Raw genomic sequence first — 15,211 nt, forward strand, 5'->3', positions numbered from 1 at the left:
GCATAAGTCACTGCACTTGTCCATCAAGCATATTTTTTAAATGACTATTTAACTCCAGAGCAAACAAAATATACAGACAAGAAAATATAATTAGATATTACATGGGTAAAATCTGAATAGCATGTGTATGATCATGGGAAATGGAGGTAAGATATATATACATAAATAGAGTGGGCAGGGGAGGGAATGCAAGCTCATCTTCCCTAGAGGGAGGTCAGGAGATAGTATCTAGTAGTAAGAAATTACCAATAGCAAAAATGACATGTTACTTGGCAATATGGAGGTAAATACCAAAAGAATAAACTCAAAAGAGTTGAAGGTAGTTACTTCTAAGGAAGCAGAAATGGGAAAGGGAAGCTGGGAAGCTATGTGGAGCTGGTTGGTTCTTAGATCATATACATGGATAACCGATTTTGAAAAAAACTGAAAAAATAAGCAGATGCTTTAGGGGGTTTAAGATTAACAGAGTTGCTAAAAACAAACAACATGGCTGGGCGCGGTGGCTCACGCTTGTAATCCCAGTACTTTGGGAGGCCGAGGCGGGCAGATCACGAGGTCAGGAGATCGAGACCACAGTGAAACCCCGTCTCTACTAAAAATACAAAAAAAAATCAGCCGGGCGTGGTGGCGGGCGCCTGTAGTCCCAGCTACTCGGAGAGGCTGAGGCAGGAGAATGGCGTGAACCCGGGAGGCGGAGCTTGCAGTGAGCCGAGATCGCGCCACTGCACTCCAGCCTGGGAGACAGAGCGAGACTCCATCTCAAAAAAAAAAAAAATACAAAAATAGACAAACTCTCCAAAATAGAATCTTCTTTAGGTGTACATGAAAAGAAAAAGCTAAAAAGATGCTAGAGCTGAAAAAGAAAAAGAAGCAAAAAGAACACGTAGCTTCCTCTACAATAAATAGAACGATAAAGAAATTCTAAATTGCCCAGGAATTTAAAACATAAAAATAAAGATGTTTATGGTCTTGGCTGTTAGTGATAGAAGAAGCCAATAGATCCAGACACTGGGTAAAGAGATGGGGTTTAATTTGCTAATAAAATACACAGAGCAGGTACTCAAATCTTTAAATGAATGAATGCTTATTTAAATATAGTTATTACAGTTTGAAAATATAAAGCACTGTCTGTGTCAAAAGAATGTTTGGACTTTGACATTGATTAAACTTACTTTAAGCATAACTCCTTTAAAATGATTACAATCAAGTAGTTCATTGAGCTCTTGTAAGAACTCCTGTCATTTTACATTCTAAACATGGAGTGTGTTAAACCAGCTGGCTTTTTTTAAAAACACCTTAGGATCCTCTTCCAGTGAAAAAACAGAAGCATACAGTATACGCAATAAGTGGATGGTTAGGACCTCTTGCTTCTTTGGTATGTCTCTCTGAAGAGTTAAGGAAAGGGGAGAAAGGTGGAGATGAGGTTGGCAGGGATGAGAGAGCAGTATCCCGAGGCTGAGTGGAGAGGCCTAGGCTAAGCCCCTGAAAGTATGCTTCTTGTGATGGGCGCAGGGTCTCCCTAAGAATGGAAAGGATGAATGAAAAATAGTAGAACTTTAGCCTGCAGGGAGGTCTATGGTGGTGGACCTGAAGCATCACTTTCTGCCTGTTTGCTCATTACTTAAAATGGTCAGGCCTGTCATTTGACACAGAAACCTACACTGTCTGGGCGTCCTTTTCCCACTTGTGTGAACATGGTTTAATTTCTGGAGGAGTGATTATATAACACAAATTATATATAACTAGAGTTGTTTTAGGTGTTAGAATGGGTGCAAGGGGAAGCTCAGCTACTTTATTTTTCTCTTGCTTTGCTCTTCTGTAATTTCCTAGCCTCTTGTCCCCCCTTTCCCCCCAACCCCCCTCCTCCCGCTACACACATACCCACCTGTACCCCTCCTGCCGAAGGCTGACAGTGTTGCTTGGCAAAGAGCCACCTTCAGAAATTTTCATCCACTGGCTATCTCTGTATAGTATCCCTTGCTCTACAACATAAAAAAGAAAATCGACTGATTTCTGAAGTGACATAAAGACGAGAAAATGGAGAAGATTGAGCTGTATATTAAATTGCTTTCTGGTTATCAAATAAAGACTCCTTTGTCATAAAGGCCAAAGATAAAAAAGAAAATGTGTATGTTTAATATATGGAACAAAAATAAGTCTATTTTTGACATAGTACTTGAGGAGAAGATAGGTCAAAAAGCCCAGCCACCCCTGAAATGAATTTTAGACTCTTATTATTGGTATGATGGGGCAGAGAGAGATATCAGTGATGGTTGCATTGCTGATAGAAATGATTTTTTACAGTAGGTGCTAAATTAGATGTAGAAAGGAGAGTTATCAAACCTACATTGTCATGTCTGACCTTCCAGGTCCCAGTTGAGGAATCATCATAAAAACGAGTTGTGGGCTTATCTAGAGATATAGCAATAACTGGCACAGAACAGTTTTCGAGCTTCTCTTCAAATGGGGTGACACCAGGGGTTATTCGCGGTCATGAGGGAGATGCATTGGCTTTGATCAGTTTTTAGAACTGTATAGCAGCTTATCTGTGGGTCAGAGAAATTTTGTTTTCTCCATTCTTTTTTCATCACTTTTTCCCTTGGGTGCGATGTGGATTAGCGTCTGGAAGCTGGTATGAGGCTCTGAGCATTAATAGAGTTTGCGCAGATCCAGACTCTGTTTTCGCAATACTGGGCTCAAGCTCAGCCTCACTGAATGTTAGATTCAGTAAAGGCACGTTACCATCTCTCCATAAATAAAAGGAAGAGAAATACTTAATGACAATATAGAAATACATAGAACTCCAGGATACTAATTAGCAAAACTCACACTGCATTTATTTTATCCAGTTGCACAGTGTTACTCTCTCATAGTTATATCTCTAACATAACTTCCTTTTTTAGCTTTTTGTTTAATTATATTGCCTGTCTTTATGAAAATAATTTATAGGTATCAGGCATTATTATTAAGCAAATGGTAAAAAATAAATAAACCACTTGCTGTCATCCTTCCTAATTTTAAAAAATTTATAACATAGCAGAACTTTTAAAACAAAAATAAAAACGGTGTAGTACATAGATAGCAGCGAGTTTGTTGCCCCACACTATCTGCTAGGTTTTGAGGATGGGACAGACTTTGAGAGTTTTAGCACTGTAACTGCTAATTTTTCTAAAATAGCAGCGTGAGAATAGTTATCTTGTCATATGTTAAAGGAACATTTTAAATTTTAGAAATAACTGAAACTTCTTCATGCATTGGTAATATTTATATCAAAAATGTATCTAGAAATACTAAAATTATTGGAAAGTAAAATTCAACAAGACTTGGATTAAGCCCTATTTGCTTTGCTTTATCAAACAGTTTAGATTCAGGGTATTCAAAGGGGCAGGGAGGACATTGATGGGGATACAGTATTTATTCTTGTAGTCTCAGGTATTTGGGCATAAAACCTAGTGTCTTCAGCCAGGTGTGGTGGTTCTCACCTGTAATGCTAGCACTTTGGGAGGCTGAGGCGGTTGGATCACCTGAGGTCAGGAGTTCAAGACTAGCCTGACCAACATGGTGAAACCCCGTCTCTACTAAAAATACAAAAATAAGCTGGGTGTGGTGGCAGGCACCTGTAGCCCCAGCTACTTGGGAGGCTAAGACAGGAGAATTGCTTGAACCTGGGAGGCAGAGGTTGCAGTGAGCTGAGAGTGTGCCACTGCACTTCAGCCTGGTCGACAGAGCAAGACTCCGTCTCAAAAAAAAAAAAAAAAAGAAACAAATACCAAAAAAAAAAAAAAAAAACCTAGTGCCTAATATATGTATATATGGACAGCAAACCAGTTGTCTGGCTACATTCTGGATTGCAATTAATTGTTTATTTACTTTTTTTAAGGTAAGGGTTGACCATGCTACATAGCTGTTGATTTTTTCCTTTCCTAATATTTTTCTCTCAACAAAAGATACTAAATGCTGTCATTCCCCTGTTCTCTATGGAACTTGTCATTGGAGAAAGGAGCAATCTTTATGAGAGTGCAAACATACTAAAAAGAAATTCATGCCTCGAATATAAATTGACTCAAAGCAAAATCCCTGGGAAACATGTTTCAAATTCTGGAATTTTTACAATGATTGTCTTAAAGTACTATTTATAGTTATAAAAGTAGTAATTCCATCCAGCACAAAAATTTGCATTTGACTTAGTAATCTGGTAAGCACTGTTAACACCAAATGTCAATACTCAGAACTTTTGGAATTAATTCAACAAACATTTATGCACTTACTGTGTGTGTGCCTGGTTGCTTGGTTAAGTAATTATTTCTTCCTGCTAGTTTGAAAGCTCTTGAGTCCAGTGGCCTCATCCAGCTTTCTTTCTGTCTCACTAGTATGGTACCTGCACAATGGGCACACAGTAAATGTGTCGAATGAATATGTCATTCAATTAATCACCTAAGTTTTAGAGCTCGGTGAATGGATTTTAGATATAAAGGATGAGAATGGAAACAGAAACTGGTTGGGAGGCTCTTATGAGGAATAGAAACAGCAATTGAATATCTACTCACAGAGGAATGACCAAGTAGTGCTGAGGTGGCCTAAGTCCCCAGGTGCTCGGGGATCAAGTGATTTAACTATATAAGGTGAGGGTGGGAGATTGTAGGGGGAATGAAGGACAAAGCAGTGTGGAAGCTCAGGTGACTGACAAGAAATAGATTGAAGTGTTGTGTCATGAATTTAGAGCCTGGAGGGAAAAGGTGACCTGAATGGATAGTTTGAAGAACTAGAAGTTTCAATGAAGGTAAAACTGAAATGTTGTGAAGTTAAAAGAGTACATAGCTTGCTTTTTTTTTTTTTTTTTTTTTTTGCCATCTCCCATATGCAAGGCACTTGAATAAAGTGTTGCTGAAGGAAGGGATGCTATCCAGATGACCAAGACATGGTTTCTTTCTTCAAGGTGGAGTTGATTCACCATGAAAGTGGTAAAGAGATCTCTGGAAGCATATAGTTGGGTGGGTTCTTTCTGTTTGGGAGGATCCTGCATGGAAGAGGTGATCTTTGAATTGGGCTCTTTGGAATGAATTTAATACCTGGAGATGGTGGCAGAGGCGTTCCAGGCAGAGAGAGTAGCATTAGCAAGATGTAGAGTCAGAAAAATGCAGGGTCTCTAAGGAACAAGACATTGCCTTTGGTGTTACCTGGAAAAGTGGAACAAGCTTTAATGCAGTACTTGAAATTTGATTCTCTGAGCAGGAGTCCTAAATAGAAGAGTGCCATTAGTTGACCATGCATTATAAAGCTTACTCTGGCCTCAGTAAAGGGGGATTAAGCAAAGGTTCTAAACTGTGGCTTCACATTCTCATCACCTGGAGAAATTTTTAAAACCCCGACTCCTGGGCTGCACCCCGTATCAATTAGAATATCCGGCACTGGGACGCACACCTCAGTATTATTTAAATCCCCAGGTGATTCCAATTTGCAGCCAGGATTGCAAACCAACGGTTTAGAGCAAGGGTTAGCAAACTCTAAAAAGGGGCCACATAGTAAATATTTTCAGCTTTATAGGCCATACATTTTCTATTGCGACCATTCAACTCTGCCATCATAGCAGAAAAGCAACCATGGACAATGTTAATAAAGGAATGAGCATGGCTGTGTTCCAATAAAACTTTATTTATATAAATTTGAATTTCATATAATTTTTACGTGTCACATATTCTTGTGCTTTTTTTTTCAGCCATTTTTAAATGTACAAACAAATTACAGACTATACAAAAGGCAGCCTGCAGTATTTGGCCCACAGGTCATATTTTGCCAACCATTGATTTGGAGGGTGAAGATTGGACACAGGTAGTCCAGGAAAGAAAACAATAATAATCCAGATAAGAGGTAAAGTTAACTATTGTGGTCAGTTAGAAGGGCAGAGTGAAGGTTAGTGATATTGAATTGATATTTATAGCAACTCGTGTTCTTGTGGGCTACTTTTGAGCACCCAGAAGTTGTCATACAAAGGACGTTTGAATGAACCATTGTGTGGTATGTGGTGTACTTAGTGCCCTTTGACTTTGTCTTTTTATTTTGCAGGGATTTGACCTATGTTGTAAGGCTGTTTCTGGCCTAACTGCTAGTAAAGGCTAATCATTTTGGCAACACTTATTATTACAAATTAGTTAAGTCTCTTGCTTTCCTTATGTGCTTGCCTTTGTTAACCAAATAATGACCTTTCCTTGCAAAGAAATGTTCTCTTTAGAAAATAAAGTGAGCTTGATAGGAGAAGGTATAGCAACCTACATTTTATTTCATCACACATCACTGAATTAACACAGAATTTTCTATTTGCATTTTCTTCAGCATTTGTTGCCTAGTTAAAGACCTGCCAGGATAAATGGTGCCTGCTCCTCTACCACCCCCACTCCCTGTCCCCTGTGAAAATGAGAGGCTGATGGTTGCAGCTTCCTTCCTCTAAGGTTATTTTAGAAACCATAAGGCTGAAAAAAAAGAAAGTATTTCCCACTGATATCTACTGTGATTTAAAATCAGCTGTACATTTCCACATTTGCTTGGTTATTTTATTTGAATATCATTACAGTTGGGTGAACAAATTCACTTACCTATTTTCTAACTTCCACTCTTAGAGAAGTCTGCTGTTTTGGTGTCCTCTAAGAAATGCTTACTCTATGCCCCCACCACTTGGATATGTGAGAAACTGAAGACCTTGATAACTTTCCTTGAATCTGCTGTAAACGGATGGAGAGAAAGAAATTCAAGACAACAGTCAAAAGCATTTATGGTCATCTTAGTTATTTTGCAGACCTAACTAGAGAGTAAGGGGTGAAAAAATATATGGAATAGAGCCATAGCCTTCTTTTTCTTTGTTTTCCCTGCCACCCTCACAGTAATTTCTCATAAAAGAATAAGGAAGTATTGTATGTGCCTTATGAAGGAAAAGCATTTGAGATTTTGAAGAGTTTGCCTGTTTCCCTGTGTATTTTGAGGTATTTTTTTAATCACTAACTGTATTTCACATCATTGATGTGATCATTGATTTCTAAAATTTGACATTCATGGTTTAAATTCCAGGGACTCTTTTTCCCCTTCTTCTCATTGATCTTAAATGAGTATTATCATCTTAGGGGCACTATCAAAATATGTATTATATAAAAATGAGATTGTGATTGAGCGCCGATATTGTCAAGTGCTTTTAATTAAGCTTCTGATGCTTTACACATTGATAACACAATAAAGAGTCCAGTGTATTAAGTTAGCTTTCCATTTATTTTTCAGAAGCACTTACCAGGTAGGGAACTAAATATACAGCAGCAGGTTGTACTGCAGCCACATCCTTACTGTGCCCCAGAGGAATTCTTGCATAGAGAGTCCATTCTTTTATGGAAAGGCAGAGGTCAAGAAATAAGGCAAAGCTGCAGGCATAATACAGAGATTAAAATGACTGATAGAATTCAGAACACAGAATGGCAGTAGCTGAAAGACAGTGGGGAACCGATCCAGAATCATAGAGGCTAACAGTTGGAAGAGACCTTTGGGATCGTCTTGACTAGTGTTTCTCATCTTTGGCCACACATTGGAAATACCCGAGAGCTTTTAAATAATACACTTTTGTCCAGGCCCCAGAAGACCAATTAAGTCAGAGTCACTGGGGATTAGGATTGAAGTTTTGGTATATTTTAAAGATTCGCTAATAGTTCTAACCTGCAACAAGGATTGAGAAGCAGTGGCCAAATCTAGCGTCTTCATTTTATATAGGAAGTACAGAGCAGATACCTGACCCAAGACCAAACAGCTATTGTTTGCTAGGATTTTAACCTCAATCTTCTTATCTTCTTGCCTCCCTCGCTCTACATTCTCCCTGTGTGATCCCATCCCTGTCCTGCTTTAAATTACACCAATATGCTCGTGACTCCCAAGTCCTTTATGTGTAACTTCCTTCTTATTTTCTCTCCAAATGTCTCGCAGCCTCCTCAATTCCCTATATTCAGAATGGAATTATCCTTTTTTCCCCCAGTCTCCAAAAACCAGTCTCAATCTAGATTCTTCTGTCAGTGAAGGGTACTTCTCCTGTTTGGTTATCTGTGCCAGCAGCCTGGGAGTCCTCTTCTGCTCTTCGCTCTCTGTACTCCTATCTAATCAGTTACCAAGAGCTGTCTATCCTGCCTCCCAGCTGTTAATCAGATCTGTCCCACCTTCTCCCCTTGCCCCATCTTAATTTAAGGTGTTATTTTTTTTCTGACCGATTTTGCAACAGCTTCTCATACTGTCTTCGGCTTCTTGCCTTTGTCCCACTTGGGCTTTATCTTTAACACCATTAGGAAGCTCTTTCTGAAGCACAAATTTGATCATTTGTCACTGTATTTTTTGCATTATGTATTCTAATCATTTAGCCATTTCTTCAGCCCAACTGGGACTTCCTTTTCTCTCTGTCTCCATGTACCTATATTCAGTCTACTTCCTTATAGTCTATAAAAGCATAATCTATCTATGGAGTCAGTTCTTTCATCGTGCTTTTATCAAACACTGAACTCTCCCATCAGAAATAACATTTTCCTTCTTCAAGCAAATGCTGTCACATTGCTGACTGAATTTAATGGGCCCAGCGTTGCCTACACCGTCATTTTGGAACCCACCCCCGCAGGAAGTTCCCAAGGTAAACATCAGACCTGCCTTAGCGTCAGTCCACATCCTTGGTAGTTAACACCTTCACTTAACTCAGTGTTTACTGGCTTCTTCATTTCCTATCCCTGACTTCAGTGTCCCTTATTGCATCTTAGTAAGCCCTTGTTCTCTGCGTGAGTCTCCCAGTTCCTGACTAGTTCTTCACCAACGACCCCTTGACTCTCAGTCATTTGTTGTTTTCGTCTTGCATCTCTTGGCTCTTTCAGCCCTTTTGCCTTAGGAGGTAGTTTTCTAACTTCTACTGAGTGTCTGTTTCTGTCATGTAAACCAGTCCTGGAGCCCTAGCATGTATTACCTGGAATTGCACTCCAGTCTCTTTTGGAATTTTTTTGGGGCATAACTCTTGGTCCCCATTAGACCACCATTGCATTTTTGCCTCAGGCACTCCTGCGTGACTCTATTCTGAACCTGATTGTCCAGTTCGTGAGTTGCCTTGGCTCCTTATCTTTTCCTCCTACCTTTCTGCTCCCTGCCAGTTGACAGGCTAACTACTTAGGCTCTCTACCAGAAAGGGAGCAGGAAACATGCAGCATGCTGAAACGCAAACCCGCTCTTTTGGCTTCTTACCGCGAAGTATGATAAAGGCTTGCAGAACATTTAAATTGTATTGTAGCATACCTTAAACATATCAAACCCTTTGAAAGCTTGCAGGCTTTGTCATTTTTAAGAATCCGTATGTAGAAATGAAGTCCATAGTCTTATTATAGCTTTTCCTTATAATAACACCATTTTATTTGGGAAAACTTTAATCAACAACTAGATAATGGGTACAGAAAGGATTGAATTGGCTTGGGGAACCAAAAGAAGTTAAGTTTGTGGATACTGCTAAAATTTGATTGGTTGTATAACCTCACATTCAGAATACAAGCTGCTATTACATGCGGAGCCTCTTTCGGAACTGAGCTCTGTTGCATATCTTTGATAAAAATTGAAATGATTACATTGTCTGGAAACCTGAACTGTTAAAAATACTCTCTTGGGGTCTTTAGTTTTATTTGGTTTTGTCTGAAAAAGAGTTTAAACTTGAGTATAAGAAAAAAAAAAGGTCATCAGTGTTTTCTGTCCTTGGAGAGTGGAATATAAAACCAATTTATGAAGTGCCTGTAAGATGAAGATTACAGAGGTTCAGCTTCTCAGGAATCTAGAAGTTTTACCAAACATGCATACTGCCTCATTTTTTAAACCCACGACAGCCCACATAGAATGCAGGACACAGCATGTAATTACTTTTAAATGTCCTCTCATCTCTGTGGCCTGTTCTTTGGGATTAATGATGAAGGTAACTTGAAGGTACCTTGTACAATTTGGGGAAAAATACTTGCCATACTCACTGTACGCTGGCCACCCTTGTTACAAGTCCATCACACAACTTGTTTAACATGTTTACTTTTTAAACGCTTGGAGAACTAACAGGTGGTTGCATGACTGAGATGTTTGTTTTAACAGGCTAAAAACTGGGAGGTAATTTAGACATATGCTATGATGCAATAGGAAAATACCTAATTATTCCATTTTTGGCTCAGCTTTTCGTTTCAGTTAAAACTGCTGATAGCAAGGCCCGACAGGTTTTGTACAGTAGTTCTCTTAACATTGCCTACATAGAAGAAACTGGCTCACTAGTAATAATGGCTGTGTTTTAGTTACTTGTATAAGAAACTTACTTGGCTTTAGTGCTAGAACTTAGTAAAGGATTTCTTCTCAGAGCTTCTGTCATCAGCAGTTACAGTGTGAATACAGACGGCTCGGAAAGCCCCATATCTATTTCAGCATGCTCTAGAAAGCCACTTGAAATATTTTTTGCCTGTACATAGAAGCACTGAGGAAATATCCTGAAAACAAGACAGCTAATTGTTATTATGCTTGGTACGTTCATCCCAGTGTTTCAGTATATAGGTTATGATTGGCTCTTGGAACTGTCCATTGAGCAAATAGAAGGAGCCAGGAATTTTGCAGGTTAGTTAGTTGTTCACGTGGTTTGGAGTTAAGGGACTACTGCCAGAAGTAGACACGGTCAGGGATAGAGTTTCCAGATCAGGGTGGTTACCTTTCTCTATAAAGGGCCAGACAGTAAATACTTTAGGATTTGTGGCTGTATTTCAGTAAAACTATATTTAAAAAAAAAAACAGGCAGTGGGTCGGATTGGCTATGGGGCCATAGTCTGCCAACCCCTGTTGTGGATTCCAGAAGATACTCCACTGGGTTGTGTGACTGATCTCAGAGGAAGAATAGCAGTGGTTTTCAGTTAACTGGGCAGATACCTATAACCTTCAATATGCCAAGACTTCACAGTATTTGTATATGATAAATTTGTTGTCAGAAAAGGCACTGTTTCTTTACTGGTTCTTTGGGGCTAATATGAATAGTGTTATTTAGTTTACTCCATTTCTTTCCCAAAATCGAAATAATTAGGTTAAAAAGCATGTATAAGTGTTAGCTATCAACGTAAAATCAAAACCTACATTAAGTCACGCAAAACAACTTCTGAATATTCCTTTTCCACTTGCCAATGCAAGCTGGTCGCTCAGCCATTTCTGATAAGCCTCAGTTCTTGGGGTATCTCCTAAGTTTAATACTGATATGCTACCTATTTTGTTTTATCTAGCATAATTTCCTTTCTGAAAATATTTTCCCCAGTGTTTTATATCAAGACCCCTAACAAAGGAAGTGTTAGTATCTATCATTTTTCTTCTGATTGAAGTGTAAGCCAAGAACCGTTTCACCGAATAAGTGGGTGTATGGGAAGAAAAGAAAAAATTATAAGCTAATGAAATTTTGATGGGCAAATGACCTGTTCAAAGCAGATTCCAAGGCTCACAGAGCTAACATTTCATTAGCCACAGGAACTGCTTCCAGTCATCTTACTGATACGTCTTTGCTCTCCAGGGGAAGGGAGTGTTAAATTACTTTAGAATTTGATGGTCAGAAGCACTGCTCAGAGGTGGAGAGAGGAGGCAGGAATTTCGGCTGAACTGTAGGAGAGAGGACTTTTCAGTGGGTGTCAGAAGGTAGCAACAAGGCCAAGTGATTGGAAGGACTGCCCATGGAATTGTGACTTCAAAGACAGCTCTGAAATAGGGAAACTGATCTACAAGGAAACTATGAGTGTATACAAATGATTTTATTTACAAAGTCCTTATTAATATCAGGTCCAACTGCTTAACTAAGGAGATGCAGAAGATTATGTAGAGCTAGGTGGGGGTCTGCGGCATTGGGGAGGTATGATAGCTGTGTCCTTGAGGTAGAAGATACTTCCCTAGAACACAGGATACCAGTCAAAGATTTATCACAAGTGAAGACAGAAGCAGTCTCCTGGCAGTTGGAATAACATCAGAGTAGAAACAGAAGCAAGACCGAGGCAGTGTTAGGGACAAACAGACCACCTGTGTGACAGAATTTTAAGATGTGGTCGTCATGGACAAGAAATAAATTCTGTTATTGCCAGCTAGGAAAATGTTCAATATCTGTTCTAAAAACATTGATTTCATCTGTAAATTTAGAAACATTCTAACCTTTAAATGGAAGAGAGAGATTCTTAAGAATTACCAACTTAAGCTGAGATCCCTTCTCTCATTCACTCTTGCTGAGGGGACAAATTGGTGCAATATTTGTGAGGAGGAGGCAGTTTGACTTTACCTGCTAAGGTAATAAATGTGTGTACTGTCTGATCCTGAAACTAGACTTCCATAATTTATTATTTTTAAATACACTCAGGCTGACACAGATGTTTGTGCAATTTTTATATTAAAAAATTGAAATGAATTACAGAAAAGTTTGCGTTTGTAAAGTTTTCGGATGTCAGAAACTTTGAAAAACTCCCTTTAGGGAATTGCTGATCTGTATGTACAACCAAGGAAGTTTTGCGAGGACAAATTGTGTAGTGGAAAAAGTAAATTTCAGAACAATGTATAGTGTTCCTTCCAAAACTGCAAGTTCCACATCTGCAGATTCAACAAACAGGGCATCAAAAATATTTAGAAAAATAAAAAATAACAGCCAGGCTTGGTGTCTCACGCCTGTAATCCCAGCTAGGAGGCTGAGGCAAAAGGATCACTTGGGCCCAGGAGCCCAAGGCTGCAGTGAGCGATGATTGTGCCACTGTACTGCAGCCTGGGCCACAGGGTGAGATCCTGTCCATAAATAATAATAATGAGAGTACAATTTAAAATAATACACATAAAAATACAGTGTAACAACTATTTACATAGTATTTATATTGTATTAGATATTCTAAGCAATCTAGAGATGACTTAAAGCATACGGGAGGATGTGTATAGGTTATATGCAAATTCTGCACTATTTGACATAAGGAACTTGAGCGTCAGCGGATTTGGGTATCTACGGGGAGTACTAAGGGACAGCTGTACATAGAATGACCTCTTTTCTTTGAAAGTAGTAATCAATGTGTGTCTTTGTGTGTGTGCATAGAAGATTTGGACCCATACACAAATTGCTTATTGTGGTTATGGGGCAGGGATCACAGTGGATGAGGAGAAAGCCACTTTTTTTTTTTTTTTTTGAGACGGAGTCTCACTCTTTCGCCCAGGCTGGAGTGCAGTGGCACTATCTCGGCTCACTGCAAGCTTCACCTCCCGGGTTCACGCCATTCTCCTGCCTCAGCCTCCTGAGTAGCTGGGACTACAGGCGCCCGCCACCGTGCCCAGCTAATTTTTTGTGTTTTTAGTGGAGACGAGGTTTCACCGTGTTAGCCAGGTTGGTCTCGATCTCCTGACCTTGTGATCCGCCTGCCTCGGCCTCCCAAAGTGCTGGGATTACAGGCATGAGCCACCGCGCCCGGTCGAAAAAGCCACTTTTATATTAACTAGTTGGCTGTAATAAGGGAACCTCATACTTCTTGCTTGTCACAGATACACTAGGGAGCAGGGGATGGAGAGGGGACTCATGTAATGCCTGGGTTCAGCTCAAGAAGAACACGTCATTAGAAATGAAAAGAGCCTTCTCTTTCTTTTTTCTTTCTTTTGTTTTGTTTTGTTTTGTTTATTGAGATGGAGTCTCCCTCTGTCGCCCAGGCTAGAGTGCAGTGGTACAATCTTGGCTCACTGCAACCTCTGCCTCTCAGGTTCAAGCGATTCTCCTGCCTCAGCTTCCTGAGTAGCTCAGATTACAGGTCTCCACCACCACACCCGGCTAATTTTTTTATTTTTTATTTTTAGTAGACACTGGGTTGCTCCACGTTGGCCAGGCTGATCTCGAACTCCTGGCCTCAAGGGATCCACCCGCCTCGGCCTCCCAAAGTGCTGGAATTCCAAGCATGAGCCACCATGCTCGGCCAAAAGAGCCTTCTCTTCATAACTAATCTATGAGGCTTATGTGTCATCATTACAGATATTAAGAGTTATATGCCTGTATAACTCATACATTCATTTATTCATTAACTTAGCCAATATTTATTGAGTGCCTACAGTGTGTAAAACACCCTGCAAGGTACCTAGGCTATATAGCAGTGATACAATAAAGGTATCCTCACAGCTGCAAGCTCAAGCAGACAGACCCAGGCCACAACCAGGAAGCCTGAAGGAGGTGTATCATTTAAATGAATGCATGTCTGTGCCCAATTCTGAGTAACAGCAGTCGGTATTACAATGAAATTGGAAGTGTCCTGTGTATTAAATTTTCTTTCTTTTTCAGTTTTTTCTTAATTTTAGTCTTAGTTATGTATTTTCAAATACAGTTTTTGATGATGATTAGTGTTTTAGTTACGAAATCTTCTAGGAAGAGGTCACCTGGCTGCTCTGTGACAATGACCCACATGACCATAAAGTGACTTTGGTTTTTAGTTGCATCCCTGTGTCTCCTCAGCCTCCACAAAGGAAGAATCTCTAAAAAAAAAAAAAAAAGCTTTCTATATGTAGAGATATATACACACATGTATATTTTTTATCTGCTGTCAACTCAATTGTTTGTATGGTTTTTTTTTTTTTTTTTTTTTTTTTTTGTTTTTCCACAGAAAAAGCAAAGGACAAAAGATCTTTCTCGGGTATTTCATTCTTACAGTCCATATGATCACAAGGTAAGAGAAGCATGTTAATAGCATATTAAGTATTAAAGTCTTTCCCAATGTATAGTGCAACTTTCACCAACATACGGTGATTCTGAAATACACTTACCAATTACATTTGTATTTCAATTTAAATTTTTCAGCTCTTTATCCCTTTCAAAGAAAACAGAAATGTTGTATTTCTGAACTATAATAATTATATTTTATTCACATTGAAATCTAGTTACATATTGGCACTGAAATCTCAAAGACAGTGAAAAGACATGTTTGGGGGTGTATTTTGGTTGGTTGGTTTTTGTTTTTCTTTCCAAATACTGTAGTGGAGGAACTTGGGTTTTGGATTGGTAACGATAATTGAAATGCTGACTGCAAAACTTGATTCTTCATTGCTCCTGAAAGAAAGGTATTTTTCTAAATAAAAATCCTAATAAAAATTAGTACATAGCATCATGTCTGAAATATTTACTGCTTGGAGCTTTGCTACACAGAAAATGACCAAATAACATAATGACCCACATGTACCC

General features: G+C 39.2%; 1 protein-coding gene across 6 annotated transcripts in view; it reads left to right on the forward strand.

The window, feature by feature from the left end:
• CDKAL1 (CDK5 regulatory subunit associated protein 1 like 1) overlaps positions 1-15,211 on the forward strand; it is a 697,372-nt gene that overhangs the window by 558,040 nt on the left and 124,121 nt on the right. For 5 of the 6 annotated variants that reach the window (XM_032141403.2, XM_058432566.1, XM_058432569.1 and 2 more), the window contains one exon: positions 14,637-14,699. The exons of the other annotated variant lie outside the window; for it this stretch is intronic. In XM_032141403.2, the coding sequence (XP_031997294.1) occupies positions 14,637-14,699 (63 nt within the window). The remainder of the gene's footprint in view (positions 1-14,636; positions 14,700-15,211) is intronic. 6 annotated transcript variants of the gene reach the window in all.

This window comes from Hylobates moloch, unplaced genomic scaffold (genome assembly GCF_009828535.3).
Source record: "Hylobates moloch isolate HMO894 unplaced genomic scaffold, HMol_V3 SCAFFOLD_20, whole genome shotgun sequence".
Classification (NCBI taxonomy): Eukaryota; Metazoa; Chordata; class Mammalia; order Primates; family Hylobatidae; genus Hylobates; species Hylobates moloch.